Genomic DNA, 23,180 nt, shown 5'->3' on the forward strand with positions numbered 1-23,180 from the left:
CCTGCTCCATGCTACTCCACCACCTTGTGACAACAAGAAAATGAGGCAGAGCAGGACATTTAGACGGAAGTGCATTGCACCTCACATTCATGTCTCCATTTGCCCATGCGCACCATTGAAAAGGCGCCCCTATATGTTAGTCAACAGGAAGCGCCAAGGGTACAAAACAGTTCAAGTCGAGAACAAAAACACAAATAAGTAATAAAAAGAATTGCTCAAATTGAACTTCTGAGGATGATTAATGCCCTCATTGCCAATTGCGGCCAGATCCCATCATAGCTTGCACTGAATGCAACGTAAACCGCCGCCTGAATAAACCTCAATGCCAACGTTATTATACATTTTATTCAACTTATAAAAATTATAGGACAATATACAATGTGATCTCATACTGCCAGGTGGCAGCATCATAAGAGGTAACTTTAACTCCAAAGTGTATAAAACTATTTAAGTGAATATTACATATTTTCATCATAACAAAACGATTAGAAGAATATTAAATATTTGCATAATTTCTTAAGATTTTTGCACATAAAAAGAAGGAAAGGTGGGTATTTCCTACTAATATATAGACGAATACTGTACATCGGGTGTCAAACACCATTGCAGCTGCTGCAAAATGACCATACAATCTTTTCGTGTCAGCTGGAAACATTTCTGAGACCTTGAACAACAATGTTTTGCGCTGAATATTCTATTAAAACACCTTTTTAAAAACAGAAAACCAGACTTGCAGCTGAGATTGTATTTTACACCAACAAATTCAAACAGTGCCCAGGCACCCCAGTTACGTTTGATCTTGGGGGCTTCATAGGGCAGCATCAGTGCTCTCAACACTGCTATGGGGCAAGGAGTCCTCTTGACTTTCTGAGCTTTCACTGCTCTCTGTGTCAGGGGTAGGGGTTGCTTGTTTCAGGCCGCGCAGTAGCACATGATGTTCGGGGCTCTCATTGCTAGTGTGGGTCTCAGGTTGCTTGTCCTCTTCCACGCTGTGGTCAGGTTGGACTTCAGGGCTCTCACTGCTCTGATGGTTGTCTACTTCCAAGCTGTGGTCAGGCTGGGTTTCAGGGCTCTCGTTGCTGGCGTCGTTGTCTTCTTCCACGCTGTGGTCAGGCTGGGTTTCAGAGCTCTCGTTGCTGGCATGGTTGTCTTCTTCCATGCTGTGGTCAGGATGGGTTTCCGGGCTCTCGTTGCTGGCGTGGGTTTCAGGGCTCTCGTTGCTGGTGTGGTTGTCTTCCACGCTGTGGTCAGGCTGAGATTGCTTGCTATCCTCCTGGCTGTTATGCTCAGTGCTGATTGCCGTGTCTTGGTGGCTGGTGGCATCTTTCACATCGGTATCATCTGAGGCCTCAAAGAGTTTGTCGGCATCTTCTGGTTCATCTGCCTGCTCCGCTGTGGTATCCAGCATATCCTGCGTGACAAACACAAAATGATTAGCCTGGGTAACACACATTTTTTGCCGCTGCAGGCAAGAATAATAGAGGGCGTTGCTACAGGGGCTTAGCGATATTGATTAGGGCCTCTATGTCATAACAAACTAAGGTAATAGACACAATTCAGATTGCATACAATATATTGTTATGACCCGCACTCAAGGGGATGGAATATTAATTGTTAATTTCTATAACAGATTGCATATAGCAGAATCGAATATGCTAGGATCATTGAAAGAAATCATAGAAAGTATTGTTCTTCCAACACTTGATTATCGGACAATGTTGGTGTTGGATGGAGATTTTAACATCAAACTTGGCAATGGGATTCCGGGGGAATTGTATGATGATACTGAAGATACTGTCTATGGTACTGCACTCCCACAGATGCTGAACAGATGCTTGATTTGTGCTAATGGCCTACAAATGGGGCGGTGGTTACTGGAATGGAGATTGCGTACCAGGGGCTCTGACCTTTAGAAACACACAGGGGTCGTCTCCAATAGACGACTTTTTCATGCATGTTTGCCATTGGCATCTGATAAAAGCCTTTGAGGTAACACAGGAAATCTGCAGCCACCTTTTCCCACTGAGGCTTACCATATAGTGGGAATATATCCACTTGACCACACCAGCCTCCCATAACTTAGATCTGTGTGAGGTTAATACTCACTGTAGGAGAAAATTTAATTGGCCAAACGCAATCCTTCGACTATGCAACAGCAACTTGTGTTATCCAATCTAAATATAATGCATCCAATTTTTGATAACTTTCAGTCCCCAGCACAGGTAACAAAAATGTTCGAGGAGTTGATGTTTTCTCTTACAAATATGTAACAGCTTGACTTCAAAAATAAAAAAGGGAGGAGAACAGCTTGTTTAATGAGGAATGTAAACAATCAAAGAAGCGACTGTTGAAGGCTTTCAAGGACCCAGATAGCCATAGGGGGGAAATCAGCAGTTCCAGGGCCGAACATAAATTGCCAGTAAAGAGCTTCTGGAGAACCAAGCTTGGGAGGAGCTGCTGATTGTTATTTCCTCAAATTACTCTAAAAGGTTTTGGCAGTTTGTTTCAGGAGCGCCGCCCTATAAAAGAGAGCAGACACTAAGAAAAACACATGTGAAGGTGAAGGCTTGGGTGGATAATTATCTGCTTTGTATTGGGGCTCTGTGGAAGGGGCTACTGCAGGGGTGCAGGGCCCATTGATCCTGTTCTCATTGAGAGAGGTAAAAAAAATGTGATTAACCAACAAGCACATAATAGAGTTCCTGGCCCAGATGCGGTCCCTGCAGACCTTTATAAGGGGGCTGCGGATCTATGGGCCCCACTGCTGAACATAAGTTTTAATGCATTGCTGCAAACAGGGGAATTCCTGCATTCATGGAAAAATGCAATAATTTATAAAAAATTTAGAAAGGAGATTGCGGCAATCTATACACCAATATCGCTCCTGGATACATCTTCCAAAATGTTTGGTTGCACATTATCTGGCCGCATTTAGAATTGGATCTCAGCTGAATCAGTGCTGGCAGATGTACAATACGGTTTTGGACCAGGTGCGGGGACCTGTGCTCAAGCTTTAATTGTATATTTGGTGGGGGCACAATCTGTCTTTGTGAAGGGCGGACCCAGTTATTTGACCTTCATGGACCTAAGCACCGCCTTTGACAAAGTCAATAGAGAAAAGGTTTGGTCGGTGCTTGGGTCCATGGGGTGCCCGAGTCGGCTATTGAGGGTTTTGCAATTGGTGCATGAGAGCACTAAGGCCTGTGCTTGATATGGGGAGCAGGGACAAAGCACCGGATATTTTGTTGGGGATACAGGAGTCCGCCAGGGATGTGTTCTGGTGGCGGTTTTATTTACACTTTTTATAGATGGTTTTTATAAGGCATTTGTTGATTCAAATGCAGACTTTCCGTGGGTGGGTTATAGAATGTTCCCCCTTTTAGCCTATGCCAACGGCACTGTTATTATAGCTCGGACCCCAAATGACCTTCAGAAAGTAATCAATGTGTACACTCATTTTATGACAAACTTAGATTTGAACTCGGGTGTATGGGATGTACAGTAATGGTTCTGTAATCCCAAGGGTGAAAGAGTTTGATTATCTAGGCATAGGATTTGTGGAAAACTCAAAGGGGGTGTCACACATCGAGCCAAAGAACTAAAATAACGATCACTCTTTTAAACAGTGGATTTTTGCCAATGTCGACCAGCATTAACCTTTTTCTGTTTCAAGATGAGCCTTGTGTTGTTGCTTGGGGATTTCTTAACTGTTTGAGGAGGGCGTGGAAAGCAACAAAACCATTTTTGGACATTCTTCCTTGAAACAATTTTATGAGGGAAAAAATCTTTTATGAAACAATGCGTTTTTAAGTTATTTAATTGGGATATGGGTTGTTTGACCTAAAAAAACTTGACCTACTGCCGATTTGACCAAATTCTTTTGGTTGATTTTTTTACCTACTGTGAAGGGAGATCTCCCGGAATCCCGCCACCAATACGTGGGGAGACCCACACCACAATTATTGTTTTATTAAAATACACCATTTGACCTACCGAATTCGACCAAAAAAGATGCAGTCAAATCGGAGTAGGTCAAGTTGGCATTAGGTCAACTATGCCAATACCATTCAATTGTAGAGGTTATGCTTATGACACTTCCGAATTAACTGATTTCATTGTATTTTAATTGGTGTTATTGTTGCCATGTGTTTGATGAATTAAAGCCAAATAAACCCTTTGATGATGATTAGCCAAATCTCAGTGAGCACTTAAGCAGAATTAAGGAAACACAGAAAATCTTCATTTCCTACAGTATTTTTGACTTCATCCTATTGCCTTCCATTAGCTGTTATGTGTCCAATTTCAAGATGCAAAAAAATTATTGTTCACCCCAAAAAATAATTCTAAATTGTCTTTGATTTTGGGACAACAGTTGTATACTTGCTAAATTGTAACTATGGTTTGAGCACACAACATTGCAGCAAGGCTTGAGGCCTTTTGGGGTACAGAGGAGAACATGTTTGCAGATGTCACATGGAAGAATAAAAGAGGGACACCGTGAAGATGCATTATGGGGGACACTGTGGCATGAACACATTTAAGGGCTGCCTTCCAGGCTCTGGCAGCGGTTCCCTAAAGATAATCATATTGTTTTTAACTTTTAGGGTCAGATAACATAAATTGCCCCGGGGCGGTGTAATTTTGCACTAATGTCATTTTTCACTCGTCAGTTGCTGCAAATGTGTCCTGGTGGTCAGTTGGTACAAATGTTGACCTTCATTTATCTACTACCTGTGCAAAACTGCCCAGCAACCGTGCAAAAAAAGCGCTTGCTTGGCCCTCATTAGGCGATCCGGACCCTACATGCGCGGCCTCCAATTTAACAAGAGCTCAGCATCTATTTGGGGGACATACTGCTGGCTGTCCACATTAGAGGGGGGCTTAGCTGGAGTAATGCCCTTCAGATACCAACAGGGAAGCAGCAGTGTTGATAGTTGGGGAGGTCCCTTCCTCCAGACCCGCATAGCAGAGGGAAATATCCGTGGCTCATTCTGAGCGCAAACTTGAAATGACCCCCAGGCAGAATCATTCTCCAGACCAGTGGTCGAAGTGTACGAAAAGAAGTAGTGGAGCTATGTTCCCTAATGGTCTGCACTGCTCCCCTCAAGCCCCATCGCCACACCCCCTCCCATGCACAATATAAACCCCCAAATTCATGTCCCTGCAGTTTAAGGGACTGTTCAGTGCACTGCACTGAAAGTGCAAGTTTCAACTGTTTCCTACACTTTTATTTTAAAACGAAACCATTCCTGAATGGTTTCTTTTTAAAATAAAAGTATAGGAACGGTAAAACTTCCTCAAAACAAGTAGAGGAGCAACGTTCCCGACCGCTCCTGCCCACTTCTCCAGACACTGTTTCCAACCACATGGCACACACATGTGTAGAAGGCCACTTCCAGTGTCATGCCCTTGGACCTTAGTGGCATGTTGAGCCTGGCCCTAGACTATGAGATTGCTGTTTCCTAGGACTTGTGGGCATATTTATTCTATTGACTGTATTGACTCTGGTAGTTTAGAACATGGCACTCCATTTTATGTGCAGTCTGCCAGGCAGAGCCATATTTGCCAAGTGGGGCCGGTGTTAGCAATGGCTTCCACCAGTCCTCCGCATGAAGCTCATGTTTGCCAATGTGCCATTTACCAGCAAGGACCCCCATGTATTATGCTAAACTATGGCATGGTCCCATGGATATAGAAACTTGCATTTGCTGCAGGTCCCCCATTAAAAACTAAGAACATGTGGCGGCTGGGCTTTCATTGTACTGTATGTGCCCCTCTGGAATTCCATGCTACTTCCTGTATGGGTGTTATACAATCACATGTCCTTGTATAGGTACTTGGGTGGGGGGGCGCTGTTTTATCAGTATCCCACACGTAGGGCCTGATTCACAGAAGTATTTTACAATGGCACAATCCCATAGAAAAACGCTCTGTTAATCAGGCCCTTAGTGTCTTTATAGTACATACATTTTTAGAGAAATGTATCGACAGAGCTTGCCTAATTTCCCAAAGTGCCCCTAACAAAAATCTACAATATAAAATGCCATAGTTGGGATATGGAAGAAAAACACCCCTTTGCAAACCCCAATTCAACCGTGTAATGAGACTCAAACTCCGGCAGGAGGTGTGGTGGGACCAAGTGCCCCAGGGAAGCCAATCCCTGCAGTGCCATGACGGAGCAGGGTAATAGCCCCTCACCACGAGGCTGCCATGACTTTGTGATAAGGGCAGAAGCAGGCATTTTAGTGGTGATCCCTGACGCCTCATCTAGTCTGTGCATCCCTTCTAAAGATGGGGGAGCAGAGGCAGCCTGGGCTATATGGACATTGGCAGATTTCCCAACAGGCCCATGCCTTAAAAGGAATAAGAGGAATGGGGTGGGACCGGTCCTGAAGCCTGTCATGTGATTAACTTCGACGAGTCCTACCTTGCTTTCAGTGCCACTGGCCTGCCAACACAGAATCTTTGAACTCGAGAAGACTCACTTTGAAGTGACAGAGGAAAGCAATCTGAGAATGGTACTTAAAGCAAAAGGGAGTCAGACAGATCAAAATGGCTTCCGTGTAGAATAGAAGCACGAGTCTCGGCCTTACCTGGGTGTCGCGTTTCACAGCGCTCTTCCAGACTTTTGCTACAAAGGGGTGGTCTGCATCACTGTCTCCTCTGCCGGCATTGTCCCCTCTTGTGAAGGGGTCAGCAGTGTAGTCGTCGGTTTGGGATTCGGTGGAAGGGGCAGCGGTTGTGGCTGCGGGCAGGTCTTCCTCCGTAGAGTCGGAGTCTGAATCGTGGCTGTTGCTCTGGTTGGACACATCTATGGGTTCACTCTGAAAAGGGAACATTGGTTGGTGGAATTAAAGACTACATTGCAAAGCGCATGCAAGGTGTGGTTGGTTGTTGATGGGTGAGAAACTAAAATCAAGCTCGTGCAATCATGTGCTTTCATTTGTTCGTGTCCCTTTTCCTTCTCTATCATTTCCCAGGAGACACTGTTCTTGTTGGAGGAATGGGGTCACATGTCATTTAAATGTGTGTCCGTCTCTAGCTCTGCCTGCCTATGTAACTTTAAAGGGATCACTCGCTGGCACGGCTGACTTTCCACATTTCAAGCAGGGCAACGTCCTGCCACCAGAACTACAGGCCAGGAGAAGCAGGTCTTTAAAAGAGCAGTGAGAACGCGGCACAACAATTATTCAGCAGGGATTGTGTCGAAGCCACATCTTAATGCTGAAGGATTAAATCGCCATTTCGGAAAGGGCCATTTTCATTTTGCCTTTGACAGGCAATTTACACAAAAGCAAAATTAGCTTTGTTACTGTCAGCCATAGCGCCCCCTGCTCTGAGTACATTGATTTCTTTTCAAGTCAGGGAATCGGCTGGTTCAACCCGAGCCCATTCCAAAATGGCCGTCAGCAGAAATGCACCTCAATGTACAACATAATAGCAAAGGAAATGAGCTAAAATGGTGCAATCCCACATGATCAGGGGCGTCACAAGGACTGAATTGATTTGTCTTTTCTTTGGTGAGGGTGGGCAGGTTACTATAGTGTGGACCCCAGCCAAAGCTGGGTGCAAGTGAACAGTATGGATGTGCATAGAATGATATGAGAGCTGCATAAGATACCGGAGCTTTGATTGATAGAAGAGATGTGATGCATATGAACAGAGCTTTACAGGGGATTAGAAATCAAGGGGGGCTCTCAGTAGGGGGCGTGGCCTAAGTATTGCCGCTTAAACAAGTAGAGCTGGGGTGCACTGCCATTATTACCTTTGATGTGCCCAGCCCCTCCTTTTAAACACAAGAAGGGTCTGGGTGCACACAGGTGTGACACCAATGTGCCTCAGCTCACACGCAGCAGACATCGCTTTCATTCAAGGAGACGCGCGGTGCAACGCTTTAATAAATTGATCAGATTTTTTAAATAAAAAACCAGGAGGGGCCTCCGACATAGTAGTAGGAGTACAGTTACGCCACTTAGGATTCCAATTAAATTGTAGTCCCACTTCTAAGTCAGTGGACTTTTGCGCACAAAATACATTTAAGTACTTGTTCATTGAAAGCTCAAAGCTCTCATTGGAGGAGAGAAGTAATGGAGGAAGGGAAGGGCATCTAACGCAAGCAAAATGCAAGCGTTTCATGCCCTCCCCCTGCCCGATTTCGGCATTTGTTCGAGGGCCACCGGCAAAAGACGGGACAATAGCCAGCCATTCCCGAAACCCAGGACAGGGTTTCAAAACTCAAAAGAGTATTGGGACGCCGGGACCAAGGGCATCATACTGGGACGGTCCCGCGAAAACGGGACGCCTGATCAACCTAGCTTACGGTCCCGCGAAAACGGGACGCCTGATCAACCTAGCTTACGGTCCCGCGAAAACGGGACGCCTGGTCAACCTAGCTTACGGTCCCGCGAAAACGGGACGCCTGATCAACCTAGCTTACGGTCCCGCGAAAACGGGACGCCTGGTCAACCTAGCTTACGGTCCCGCGAAAACGGGACGCCTGGTCAACCTAGCTTTAACCATGGCTCCTTCATTGAAAGGCTGCCCGCTGCTGATGGCTCTGTACTCTGAAACAGGAGGAGGGCGGGACTGCCTCAGGGAGTGGCCCTTGATATGTGAGCTCTGTGGAAGCAGTGCAGAACATGATACCCCAGGGCTGTATGATAAAGGAGTGGCACTTGATATGGGAGATGTGTGGCAGGGGTGTGCGGTATAGAAGTGGTGCATAATACCGGAAGTGTGTGTGACGCTGTATGATGCCCAGGGGTGTATGATAAAGGAGTGGCACTTGATATGGGAGATGTGTGGCAGGGGTGTGTGGTATAGAAGTGGTGCATAATACGGGAAGTGTGTGTGACGCTGTATGATGCCCAGGGGTGTATGATAAGGGAGCGCTGCTTGATATGGGAGCTATGCGGAAGGAAGGTGTGGAAGTGGTGTAAAATTCCAGAGGGGCATGGGTGAATTGCATGATATGGTAGCGGGGCGGGGTATAAGAAAAGACTGATTTGGGTCAATTTGAAAGTAGCCTATGACATGGAGCAATGCATTCTGGGGTGGGTTGTTATGCAAACACTATGTATTGGAGCGCTACATTATATAAATGTCTTGTGTATTTACACAGGACTGCCATTGAGTCATAAAAAGGAAAAAGTCACGATTGAAAGAGTTGACTCAGATCAGGGGGTGTGACCGGTGCTGCACTCTCCGGGACGCTGTGCTGTGGCTGGTTCTGTCTAAGGTCTAGAATAGTGTTAGAGCAGCATGTAAGTCTCTTCGCAGATAGTTTTCACAACGGCGCGTGCGCTGCCGCAGGTGGGTGGGTGCTTTGCTGGCATACCGACCTGGGTGTAGCCCAGGGCCTCACTCACCTGGTGACTGGCGTCTTCAGAGCTGGCAGAACGTTTGGATCGGTGGGCCTTTCAAAAAGGAAAAAGGTCAAATTAATGTCATATGATTTTTTTTCATGTCTAAATGACATGAGGAATTGTATTAATATGTAATGCAAGATGCACTTACCGGCAGAGCACAAGCCATGCCGACGAGACAAAGGCCGAGCAGGACGAGCCTCATGTTCATTGTTGACCTGCAGATTTAATAAGAGTGATTAGAGACACAGCGCACATGGGGAGGCAGCACATGTCATGGGCGAAGCGCTCAAACTTTACAATCCTTCTTAATACTTTGACAGTGTTGGGTTTCCCATGCCTATGCGCCATTTTATGTAGAGACCCAAAGACCATTTTATGCAGAGACCCAAGTGTCATTTTATCCAGCGACCCAAGCGTCATTTTATGCAGAGAGCCAAGCGCCATTTTACGCAGAGACCCAAACGCCATTTTATGCAGCGACCCAAGCGCCATTTTATGCAGTGACCCAAGAGTCATTTCATCGGGGAAACCAGGCACCATGTTTTGTTCTTCAAAAGGAGATCCATGCCTACTCTATAAAAGCGTCACGAAGATACAGTTAATAAGTAACTTTCAAATGAGCTGCTTCCTATAAATCGCCGAACGATCAACATCCCATTCTATTTATGAGGAGCTGTAAACCTGTCGAGCTTGGAACCTGGACATTTTTATTCGAATTCCAGGTCCCAGTTGTCCAAGTTGTGTGATCCTAGTCAAAGCGAAGTCGCCCCACGTCCCAGCTACATTATTTGCAAAAGTGTGAACACCTAGAAATAGTCCGAGCCAATTATCAGGCGCTACCTAAACACTGGACATTTGCAGTAACAAATATATCCAAGGAGATTGGAATCTTAACCATAAAAAGAGAAAACCTAGAACAAAATGGGAAGAAGAATGGACATTAATGAGGTGCATATGTGAATGCAACAGGGGCAGAGAGAAAACGATGAATGAAAGCAGTATCCACAGAGAGAGAGAGAGAGATAAAGAGTGAGAGAGAGAGAGAGAGAGAGAGAGAGAGAGTGAGAGTGAGAGTGAGAGAGAGAGAGAGAGAGAGAGAGAGAGAGGGTCCGAGTGCATATAGACACAGAAACATGAGAGGGTGACTGGGTGAGTCACAAAGAAGCTTCCAAAAGTAACTCTGACTTTACTCCTAGTCAGCCAGGAGTACGGCCGGCAGACATACTCATAGCAACTTTTGTGTGAATCGAGCACACCGTGCATAGCTCTCAACTCACACGCTTTTGGCGGGTGTCACCCGCCTTGTAAACAGCTGACTCACCCGCCAAGCCACCTTCACGCCCATTCGTTTCAATGGGCCTCTCACCCGCCAAAAATAAAATCGGGTGTTTTCACCCGCCTTTGTGACATAAATGGGTGAGAGCTATGGCACACCTCTCCATGAGTATGTCAATGTTAAGTGAAGTTACTCAGATTCTAGTACTTTCCTTCTGACTGTCACTGTAACCCACAATGCTTTGATAATGAAGGTGAAATGGGGAGGCCGATGGATGTGATGGAGCGGCTTCAACACGCGGAATGGAAGTATTGCCCTGAGCATCTACTTGCCAAGACTCTAGTGGCAGACAGCGGAGGCCTGAGCAGAGACACGTGTCAGGAGCAGCTGGGGGCATACGGTGCAAACAAGCGGTGCCCTCAGTGCATGAAGCCAGGGGACAGGACGGACACACGTAGGATTGGACGTGGGGAGAGAAGTCCCCCCCATCAGAGGTATGCAAAGTCCGTTTCTACTGGTTGCTCATGGAGTTTGGCAGACGCATAAGCGTGTAAGAGAAGGTCTGTGGCCGTGAGTGGCAGCCACAAAGAGCCGACCTGCCGCAAGTGTACTCTACGATCAATGGTGACCGGCACCTGTCAGACAGACAGGCAGCACTAATGGGATATAGATGCAGTCTCCAGTGTTGCACTTAAACCTCGCGTCTATGCTCACAATAAAACATGTTACATGAAGAATGGGGTGGTTATAGCAAAGATGGCAAATTCAGGACTTCCAGGCACCTGTCTGAACGTTTACAGTGCCGCACTGCTTGTACACGCTGCTGGAACGAGGGCACCGGGGACTGGAATCCTTGGCAGTAATGTAGCAGAGGTCTCTCCTTGAAGGGGCAGTCTAGTGTCATATATCAGGGAGCAGGGCTTCACAGGTTGGCGTTTTGAAGAAAAGGCGATACATTAAAATAAATAATTACTATTTGAAGGTGTGAGATTCAATTAAAGTCTATGGACCAGCTGGGGCTGGCCAAGATTGAGGTGCCTTCCTATAGGGTTAACCTTTCCACAAATGACTGGGAAGCGAGCATAATCCATGCCCATTCAGTCCTTAACTGCACTGCTGCGACTGGCAATATGTGTAAGTCAGAGTTATTTGTGGTGGTGTCTAGTGTGGGAGCTCCCTGCAGATAACTGGACTGAACCACCCTATACATCCCCTCGGGTCTGAATAAACCTCTAGATTAGAAGGAAGAGTGACCTCTACTGAACTCGAGATGACTGAACCAGTGACCTGGGGCATAGAGCCTGGTTGCCCATGGATACCAGGAATGCAAAAAGGCAAGATTTGCTTAGATTCCCATTTCACAAGTCAGACACAAGCTTCTAGTATTTGTACCTGCTTGTTTCAAAAGCACACTGCGCATTTTTAAAACCCCTCATCTACATCCCTTCTGGGAGCGTCCAGATCCATCGCCCCAAAGCACTCCCACCAAGGGGCGCAGACCCAGAGATCTGCCAAATGGCTTCAGGCCATGTGTATGGCCTCCCATCTCTGCTCTCCATCGCCCCCTGGCTGCTGGAGGTGTATGTACTATCACAGAGGAGATGTCTGAAAAGGGAGGGGCCCATTAAGGTGGTACTTGAAATAATTGCCCTCCCCGACTTACTGAGGTGTTTTGTAAAGCAGCACCATATCACCTTCCAGACTCTGCAGATCTGTGATACTGTCGGCATCAACACAAACACACACGTAGCAGAATCCAGACACCCCATCACACAGTGTGTGCATCCTGCATCCCAGCAGGGCCTTGAACTGAGGCCAGGCAGAGGGGGGCAGGCATGCACACTGCGGATTAACCCTACACTGCTCTGCTCTGGGGTTGGGGGCAGCGAGAGATGGAGGGGAGACAGCGGAAGCGGGATGAAGTCTGTGCCAGCGGGAATAGAGAGAGACTTGTGAGTTTTAAATTACACATCAGCTGCACGAAAGGAAATTAATTCAGCTTTTAAAGAGAACAAACACCCACACACGGATTACCCGTCCACTTTTCTGATCTTGCCGTTAACAGTGGCAGTCCCCACTTCCTAAAGTGCTGAAGCCTATTTTGACAAATGAACGTTGCATAAACCCTGTCCTTTTTGGGACCCGTTCCTCTTGCTCTTCACATGTCTGCGCGCTTAGGTAGGGTGTCTGTACCACGGTTGATACTATATCATGCATCACCCACCAAAATAACTTTTCTTCACATTAAACAATTTCATAGCGCGAGCATGACAGAAAATTAAGATACACTGTATAGAAAGAGGCCATGAAGCTTCTATGTGGCGGCCTTTAGAAGAGTACATCTACATTCTAAGTATGATCCTGCATTGGGCGTTCCTGACATATCATACCCCATGTGTGAGACTTATGAACCTACTGTCCCAGTTGGACCCCATCAGGGCTAATTGTTCATCTTCAGACCATGAAACTTTGCTCCCCAACTTGATCATAATGTGTGATCCTGGGCAAATCAATATATCCCCTTCTGTCTGAGACCCTCCCAACTGCACACAACTGCAAAGAAACATATTAACTACTATTTGCACATTTAGCTATGACAGCTCATATGGAGAAGGGTGGGGAGGCCTTCAGAGAAGCTGTGATCTAGTGGCACTATGTCTCACTATGAAATCACGACCCATGGGTGCTACCCATTCATTCTCCAGCTGATCCAGTCTATCCTAAGAAAACTCTTCACCTCCTTTTGAAAACGTTCTAAATTTTGAGTTGGACGAAGTTAGGGAACTGATGTGTGGTGGCCATTACCCAAATCCTGGGCGCTACCACGCTCCCAGGAGGGATGACATGCAACATGATGTATAGGAGTCCTTATGCATCTGTTCACTAATATGCCAAACTTAGGAGCGCTTAGAAACACCAGCATTGAGCACTTTGTAAAACACATTTCCTTCTCTTCACACGATTACATGCAGTTTACCACCTCAAGCTACAGAAGCTTGCTATGGGCTCAAGATGAATGAACTAATTTCCGGACTAATTTGTAAAACACAGTTCCGCACTTTATCCCTCTCTCAAAGAAGCTTGCAGGCAGTAGCAGTTCACAAGTGTTCCTGTTAATGAACAGCCTAAAATCATACCAGCATAAGCTCTCGGGAGGATAAAAAAGACATGCGTCACGTCTCTATAATTAAGCTACATTACCTTTCCTTGTGTGGAAACGTGGAGTTCTGGAGTTATCTGGCTTCTTGTTCTGCAGCAGCACCAGCAGGGGGCGCAAGAGGCGGCTCGGCACGGTCCTTCCTGAGGGATGCTGAGGTTCTCTGCTCGCTCCTTGTCCCTCCCGCTATTTAAGCGCTGCCCCAAACCCCTCGGCCAATCACTGGGCAGCAGCGCGTGACGTCACGCACTTTCCTGTTGCCCAGACTCTGCCCACCGTCGCCCACACTTCCTCCTCCTGTGGTTTGTGGTTTTCGAAAAAGCCACGTTCTATAGTTAAACATTTGTTTATGCGGAGGCAGCGCCGCCGGTGAACACGAGGAAGAGTTCAACTGCCAGTGCTTCTGTTTTCATGGAGCTCAGGCCTGCAGCAGACTTTATTCCTAGACATTTTGGGCCTGAGCGCGAATTACCCTGTCATGGACTTGGGATCTGTGAACCTGACAGTAATACTCCTTGATACAGTAGTGAAGAAGGATAAAGACATAGTGATGCTTATTAAAATGTAATGATTACCTTTTATTATTATTTGCTCTCTATTCCTTTGAATGCTAGTACTACCCAAATTACCAATAACAAATATAAATTATATTCAGATTATTGATACTCATTATTTCTTACTATTTGTTTTATCATTACGCGTAGAATAAACTGCAGTGCATGACATTGAAAAATAAAATACATCTCAAAGTGTCATAATACCGTTAAAGGTATTAGACAATCCTACCACAGCTGGATATATTGGGAGGGAGCTTGTGTGTCAGGCTTCCGACTTACAAACAGATTTTAATGTTGCAATATCTCTCATGCTGTAGGTGCTGTGATGGGGTACCTCTGCTATGGGATGATGGTTCACCCCGATACCTTTCCTTTGAAATGTGTTGGACTGGATGAGTGTGTTGCTGGGCAACTATATGAGACTGCTTTTTAAAGCTATATATAAGGGCAATGTAGAGATAATCACTCCAAGTAAACACCCTTTCAATGCAGTCTGTTAAAACTAAGGAAGTTAAGATTTACCCACAACTCTCAACACCTTACACAAGAGTCATCCATAGCTCATGTGGACCCTTCACTAATCAGACCATAAAAGGACTGGCAATCCTAACATGCATCTACTTCTCTTTTCAAACCCCCCTCCATCTGGGATCTTCCCGGTTTGCTACAAGATTCCTACTGTCCTAGCCATCCTCAAAAACCTCTCTACTGACTCTAGTCACCCTGCCAACCAGGGCCACGCCTGTCTCCTGCCCACTGCTCCCAATTCCTTGAACGTGTAGTGTTCAACCATGTTATCACTTACTTGGAAACCAAATGCCCATGGGAATCCGCTCCAATCTAAATTCAACAGCAAACACTCCACAGAAATGGCCCTAACTCACGTCTCCAACTTCCTTAGCACTGCCCATCCCTCCAAACTCCCCTCATTTCCCATTCTCCTTGATCTCTCTGATGCCTTTCACACTGTTCATCAACATTCCCTTCTCCCAACCCTCTCTAACATTATCACTTGAGAATGGATTGCCTCCTATCTATCTGACTAGATCATCTCCCACCTCCATCACAGCTGGCGTTCTTTAACGGCCTCCTCTTGGCCTACTTTTCCTCTCTTTCTACACCTCCACTCCTGGACAAATAATCTCTTCCTAAGGCTTCTGCTGATACCCAAACCTCTCCTTCCCTACTTCACCCCTTACCCTTCCTACATCACATCACACTGTCTATCAATCATCCTTCACTAGATGGCACATGTACCTCATGCCTCAGTCTTCCAAGACTGACGTTATCTACCTCCAATCTCCAAACACCACCTCCTTCCTCGCTGATCTCCTCTTCTTAGCTCCCAATCTATTCAACCTGGAGGTCGTCTATGACAGCAAGTTAAAGCCCCAGCTATTAATTACCCTCACTATCAGAGCAGGCAGGTAAAGTCTTCTGAATACTCACAAGATTAGGCTTCACCTCACTACCACTCTACTTCACCTTTCATTTCCACTTTGGTTCTGAGCCATCGTGACTGCTCCAGATGGCGTTTTGATTTTTCGTTTTCTCCCCTAGATAATATTCTTAACTTTTGTACTCATACTCTTAAAAGCCTTGCAGGCTTCTCTCTCATAACTGCACATTGCCTTCATGAGTAGGGGTGTTCAAAATCTTACAAGAAAAACTGACACATTCGGGGCAAAATTCTCGCACTTCGGTCATTTCACCTTGGAGCTAAATTGGCTGTTTCTGGCTTTTTCGTCCCAAAGCTACATTTGTTTCTTTATATTAATGTTTTTTGGGGGCCACTAAACATGTCGGGCTTAAAAAAACTCACATTTCACGGAATTAACGAAATTTAGGATGGTTTCCTGCCTGAAATGTCATTTTCTTCCAGATTTTGTTTTTTGGCGCCAACAAATTATATTTTAGGTGGAAAACAAAAGTTCAGAAAAAGGAAATTTGCCTTAACATTGTGATGTAGGAAAAAAACGCCCTGCTGGTGAAACAGAATTGGAGTCTATATTCACCAATTTCGCTTCGCTGGCCGTCTTCATTTTGCCCATTGCTATCACGAGAGAATCTCTCTATTTAACTCAGGTCTCTCTTTAAATTCCTCATCCTGTATTTTTTATTCAAGCCTATTCATGGATTAGCAACACCATACTTGCCCAACTTCATGTCACATTTCTTCCTACCTCGAATGAAAGCCCTACTTAGTTTGACAATACTTGATCCAAGTTCAAGATCCTTTGCATTGTCCACAAGGACTTCTGGGGCCTGGGACCAAAATATCTCCAGCTTTCACTTCTGAAGTATCTCCCTACACGTGCTCTTCGCTCTTCCACTTCCAACTCCTTGAGGGTCAATCGCTTTTCCAAGCAAAGAGCTGGAGGCAGATCTCTCTCTTCGGCTGGTGCCTCCCGCTGGAACAGCCTCCCTGCCTCTGAAACTTGAGCAGATCCATATCAGGTTCCGGAAGCTGCTCAAGACTTTCCTCTTTGCTTCTGCCTTCTCTCTTCCCTGCTGATCTTCTGTCTGTCACTGCACTGGTTACCTGGCTACCCTCAGAACCTCGGGCCCAGGTCCCTGCCCCCGTGGTAGCAATCCGACACTGCCGCCCGGCAGCACTGCACTTTGGGGCTGTATCTGTTACCCTATAGTCCCCTTACCTCACTTTCATTACCTGCTGCCTGTACTTAACCCTTGCACTGCCACTTGCTGGCTGCATTTCCTTTTTATTTAAATTTTTTTATTGGTTTGTTTGTGTTTTGTCGATCAATAGTCCTGTACTTCTCCCCCTCCCCTTCCCCTGGCACTTCTTCCCTTTTTCCCCTCCCTGCACTTGCGCAATCTCAATGTCACTGGGCCTAGTAAGATCGTTGTCTTGTTCCCCCTTGTTCCCTGCCCATGCCTTGTCGTTCCTTGAAACACTTGTGTATAGGCGCGCGATGAATATAATATATCATATCCCCCAAAGCTATTAGATCCATTTGCGATCGAATTCATGCAAGCTCCCGGTGCCGTGCACCTTCTACATGGTACTGCCATGACTGTTACGCTCCAGGAAGACAGGGATTGGGACAAAAACCAAAGTTCAAGTCTCTTCGGAACCTTCAGAGATATGTAAAGGAAACTCAAGAAACAATGCAAACGTTTACATTTTTTTCTGCCCAGAGGTTTCTATTCCCTTTATCTGTCTTTTTCCAAACTAGCTTTCCTGGACAGCTTTGCAGAATAGCCTGAAAGTGAAACTTTAGGCACAAGATATTTGCGTTTCAAGCTTTTATTCTTACTGACTCTAAAGTGCCTCCTCTTTGTCAGACTACTTGGCTTTTAGTTTTCTCCCAAGACAATGGGCCTCATTACGACCCTGGCGGTAAGGGGTTAGCGCCATCGTTAGCTGCGCCGACCCCTTACCGCCAATCACGAGTTCCCTTTCCGCCATGGCGGATTTTACACCTGCTTCTAGCGGGTGTAAAAAACCATGGCGGTAAGGGACCTTGATGTTAATTACGCCACCGTAATTTACGGTGGCGTAATTAACGCCTTCCCCACTCCCATTATGCCCTATGGGGCAAAAATGGGAATGGGGAAGGGTAAATGGGGATTGGGGACTTACCGCCCCGCCGACCTCGGAATGGGGCGGTAAGTCCGCCAACCACCATGGCGTAAACGTAGTTTACGCCATGGTGGTAAAGTCACGGCCCAGGCGGTAACTTACCGCCTGGGTCGTAATGAGGCCCAATGGGTCTCATTAGGAGTCTGCCGGTCCGGAAACAACGGTGGCGGTAAACCCGCCGCCACCGTTGTTTCCGGACCGGCAGATTACGAGTTCTGCAGGGGGGTGGTGTCACTCTCGTCAGGTGTGACCTGGCGGGAGTAACGCCACCTGCCTGCAGGCGTAAATGGAAACACCGGCTCCGTCATAGACGGAACCGGTGTTTCCATTGTCCCCATCCCCATGGAGTCCTATAGGACTACATGGGAATGGGGATTTACGGAATTCCGCCTCCGTAATTACCAGGTCACTGGGGTTGTAATGCCCCAGTGATTCCGGCAATCACGGAGGCAGTAATTAATTCCAAGTCCGGCAGCAACCTGCCGGTTTTTCCAGCTCGGTTCCGCCAGACTTGGAATGAGGCCCATGTTTCCTGGGCCTACTTCAATTTCATCTTCACTCTCAAGCAACTTGCTGCTTTCTTTTTTAAGTCGATCTGTAATTTTTCCAAACTCTTAAAGTCTCGAATAAAATCCAGCGAAGTTCTTTCTTTCTGCCGCTGGAAGCCATTTGCCGTTTGTGGTTGTCTATTTCCTAGAGAAGTCCTGCCATGTTTTGGCTGCTTGTGAAAGAAGCAAAATGTCTTCTATTAAAGCCACAGTGAAGCTCGATGAACAGAAACAGTTCCAGTTTCACTGAAACTGCTATGAACACAAAGCCAAGGGATTAGGGATGACAACAAGGTAGATATCAGGGACCATAGCCAGGGATCTCGGGGCATGTGGACGTGATCAAAGCTGCGAGACCAAGGACTGTTCAGCAGAGCAGCGGATCCAGGTTCCTGTGCGCTGGACGAGGCTCATCTCGAGCTGGAGCTGGGGAATAACCTGATATGAGCCTGGCTCGGGCGGCGAGCAGTCCTGACCCCAATTTGACAAGGTGTACAAGGTACCTACCATCCAGGTCATTTTTTTTATTGGAAAAAGAGCAACATTTGGGCCATGCAAGAAGGATGAGGGTGAAAGAGCTAAACATGGGTTAAGATACAAAGTCAATGTTCTCTGCTTCAGCCGCGTCAGAGAGGTCAGATGCAGGTCACTGCTCACTCTTCTGGCTTTGGACAGCACTCTGGGCTCGATGGCCGGCATTGTGAAAGTCCTTGTGTATAGGAGAGGTACTTTCATTCAGAGGATGAGGACACAGCGACACCTCTGGACTCACACAGTAGGTAGGTGTGCCTGAGAAAATGAAAAAAGGGACCCCAAAACCCTATGCTAACGTATTCGGGTGAAATTGTGCTCGTTGGGTGCTATTTAAAAGAACAATAACACCTGTCACTGCAGCGCCTCGAATCGGGAGGAATCTGGGATGACGTGCTATATAAGAACACATATTATTTTTATTATTATTATTATTATTAATCTTTGGGTGATGATGGTGATGGATGCTCTAGGGAGTGGGATTGGCTGCAATGATGCTAGTGGTCTTATGGTTTTTTGTTTATTCATCTTTAATCAATATAAAGTTATTAGGTGTGTAATACATTAAAGACATGTACATTCAGCTATTACACAGACAAATACATGTAAAACATACAATTAATTGCGATTGAATAAATACTTAAGACACCATGTCAACCATGAATAATGAATATAAGAATAAAACGATCATTGATGGATCAAATCCACATTCATTCATTAAGTCACTGTTCTTTTGCATCCAAGTTGTCACTTGCATTGTCTTTTCTCTTTTGCTGGCTCTGTGTAAATATTTAGCGACAGTAAACACTGCAATGTCATCATCCTCTGTCCTTCTGCAGAGGCGCATGGCTGCCACAATACATCTTATTCCATGACGGACGGGTCTTGGCGTCCAATGCACTTTCCTGTGGTGTTGATATCACAGAGATATGAGGATAACATGTTCCCCGGTTTCAATTACAACTTCGCACTGTGGCCGTTTATCCTTTACCTTGTAACACCAATTATTCACACTGTTTGTGAGGGGTAAAATTCCAAATCTGAATTTAATGTCTAGGGAGCACATAAACCTCAGCTTCATTATATCTAGATATTCCTCATAGGCTGTTTGCAACTTATCCTCCCAGTACACAGTTAATAATGAGCAGTTAGCAATTATTTTCCAAAAACTCAACTTTCTACCTAATATAGACCTGTCTCAATACATTTGATTTGGTGATATGATATGATAGGTTATTTATAACGCGCTTAATACCCAGAGGTTTCTAAGCGCGGACCCTCATCGTCTTGCTATCCTCCCGAGACTGGTGGAGGTATTTATATGTACTGGATTAGCCCATTCTCTGCATGTCAAATTCCAGACAAAGTATTTTGAACATGGGAGCACCAGGGTATCGACGAACCCCCTTTTTGCCCAAGGAGGTCCATATACAATCTCTATATTTACTTAGCTCTGCAGATCTCCACAGCCTAATCCAGTGTAACAGGTCTCACTGCCGCCACACGACTAAACGGGGCATGGTTTTATCTCCTCATGCAATAGGGTTGCTGGGCAGCTATTCGGCAATCCAAAGATTCTCTTTAAGAAGCTATTTTCACTCACTCCCATTGGCTTACGCTTGCGGTGGCCCATCTCTCGGCTCCATAAAGAGCTGCCTGCCTTGCTGGAAGCTTATAGGCCTCCAAGGTCGGTCGCACGGCCCCACTCCCTTGTTCTTCCGTGAACTTGCCGATTGCGCCACAATATCTGGATAGCGTAAAGCCTGCTTTCTCCAGAGGCAAATCCCACTTTTCTGAGGTTGAAAATCTCACACCTTGGTAATCATATCTTTTATTTTTCTCCATGGTGGTTTCACCTCCCATCAACAGGGGTCAAGAATTTTCTTTCCTTTTCTTGGTGAAGACCATAGATTTGGTTTTACCACAAGGAATTTTTAAGCCCTTCTCTTTATAAAACGGTTGAAATAGGGTAAACTGTTTCTTGAGCCCACTTGGGGTTAATGCTTAGAAGTGGGGGAGCCAGAGATTTCATGGGTAGGGGCGAGCCAGGGCTGAGCCTGAGGGCCAGGCCTCTAGGAGCCCACCACGAGCCAAGCCTGGGAAATGGCTGCACAAAACGATTTCTCCAAAGCGCTGTACAATCAGCATATCTGCATGTCGATAAATGTGTACCGAAGTTGATAACCATTTATCTACCTCGGAAGGATGAAAGGCTGAGTTAGTCTTGCCGGGATGAGAACCTGCAACTTGCATAGCACATAAAGAACACAGCAGCGAGCGCTCAACCCGCTGAGCTATCTTACCAGCTGTGTTATAGAATTATAACATAGCTGCAATAACTAACGTGGACAGTGTTAATGAAGCCTTAGTGCCTGCAAAAAGTGGGAGAGGGGGCCGCAATTCACCGACATTCAGAGAAGGAAGTGTAGTATAAATCATTGGTATGCCGTTTACCTTTAGTTCAAAGGCTCAAGAAACACGTCCTTGACCCTTTTTAATTCTCCCGAGCCAGTTATAGAATCAGCTAAGGCCGGACATTGAAGCATTACCAGTTTCCCAGGTCTCAGCTAGGAAGACACACACACACAAAACGCTTCTTTCTTCTTCTTGCTGACAGATTTTATTAATCAGTGGTGATCATTGGATACCAAGGCTTGAGCCTCATTACTCCATCTTTTCAGGTTGAGTATGTAGTCGTGGGTTGGGTTTCTTCATGGTATGTGTGGACTTGTCACAGTAGGGCGTAGGGCTGATGTCACAGGGTCTTGGCAGTGATGGGCCGCGGGTAGCGGCCGACAGGGTTTGCAGTGGTGGTAGTGAGTCTTCTGATCAGAGGGTTCTGATTCTGATCCAGTCTTTGGCAGATGTTCTTGCTCAGCTTCGTTAGATGTTCGTCCAACATCTCAATGTCCATTTCTCTGTGCAGGTCATCTATCCTTGTGAAGAGTGGAGCTCCAGACGCTATCCGCAGAGCCTTGTTCTGGACTATCTGAAGACTCTTCCGGTGTCGCTCATGGCAAGTCACCTATGCTGGGGAATATATGTTAGGGTAGGCCTGATGGTCGCCTTGTAGATGTTGATCTTTTTCCAGACGGGCATGGAGTTGGTCTTCAGGAGTGGGTACAGTGCTGCAATTTTTCCTGATGCCTTCTGCTGAGTATTCTCAATATGGTTTCTCCAGTTGAGTTTGCTGTCCAGGGTCACACCGCGGTAGCAGCTGCTGCTCTCCCACTTATACACACACAACGTCTTTGGCTCTGCAGGTCGTTAAGGTGCTCAGGTTGCAAACACATTTCTTTATCAGTGGCAGAGCCTTTCATATACATAATGGAACATTTTCCACTCAAAGAGCTCGCAAAGCACCAGCTACCTTGTAAATCTGTGCTTACACAGAGCAACCATTTAAAGATTTGTTTATATCCATGATGTCTCTACTATCTTGACATGCAAAACAAGTTGCTTTAAGTCACTCATTAAAGGTTTTCAACACCTAAGAAAAAGGTAAGAGTGTGGACTGTGGCATCACAGCAGCACAGTGTGGCCATGAAAAAATAGCAGCACTACTCAGAGATGCCGCGGCAGAAGAGGTGAACAGCTGTTGAATGCAGGAAGCCAGGAGAGCAGTGGAGAAGTATGTGCTCTCCTGGGAAGGGTAAGTTTGGTTCAAGCAGCCAGAATGGAGGCAGTCACTGGTCGGACGAGGGAAGCGGAGGGCTGGGGGTCTGGCCAGAGCTCTAGCTGGGGCTCGGCCCGGCCCGAGCATCACCAGGCGCGCCCACCTCTATTAATGATTTCAGGATTCCACCACATGCGAACAACAATGCTGCATATTTGTCTGAGCCAAGAGTTGGAACAGCAATTGGAACTGATAAAGTAAATAACTCTATTAATAAAAAGACAGAAACACGTGGGGGCTGGGACACATCCCTGCCGCACTCCTCTTGGCACATTTAAAGGTGGCGTTGTCTCTCCACTTTGGCTGCAGCTTACTACAGCATTGTTACCCATATAAAGAGTAGGGCTCATGGCCCGCATAGAGTTTAGCACCGTTTGGTTCGTGGCACACAATCAAAAGCAGTTTGAAAATCAATGAATGCTATGAACCGTTTGGGCTCATTAAGACGAAGTAACACTCT

General features: G+C 46.1%; 1 protein-coding gene across 2 annotated transcripts in view; it reads right to left on the reverse strand.

Annotated features, from left to right (window-relative positions):
- Positions 1-326: 326 nt before the first annotated feature.
- Positions 327-23,180, reverse strand: part of LOC138515747 (protein starmaker-like) — a 259,408-nt gene continuing 236,554 nt past the window's right edge. For both annotated transcript variants that reach the window (XM_069630449.1, XM_069630450.1), the window contains one exon: positions 327-1,113. In XM_069630449.1, the coding sequence (XP_069486550.1) occupies positions 809-1,113 (305 nt within the window). In that variant the 3' untranslated portion in view covers positions 327-808. The remainder of the gene's footprint in view (positions 1,114-23,180) is intronic.

This window comes from Ambystoma mexicanum, chromosome 6q (genome assembly GCF_040938575.1).
Source record: "Ambystoma mexicanum isolate Mex_15411 chromosome 6q, UKY_AmexF1_1, whole genome shotgun sequence".
Classification (NCBI taxonomy): domain Eukaryota; kingdom Metazoa; phylum Chordata; class Amphibia; order Caudata; family Ambystomatidae; genus Ambystoma; species Ambystoma mexicanum.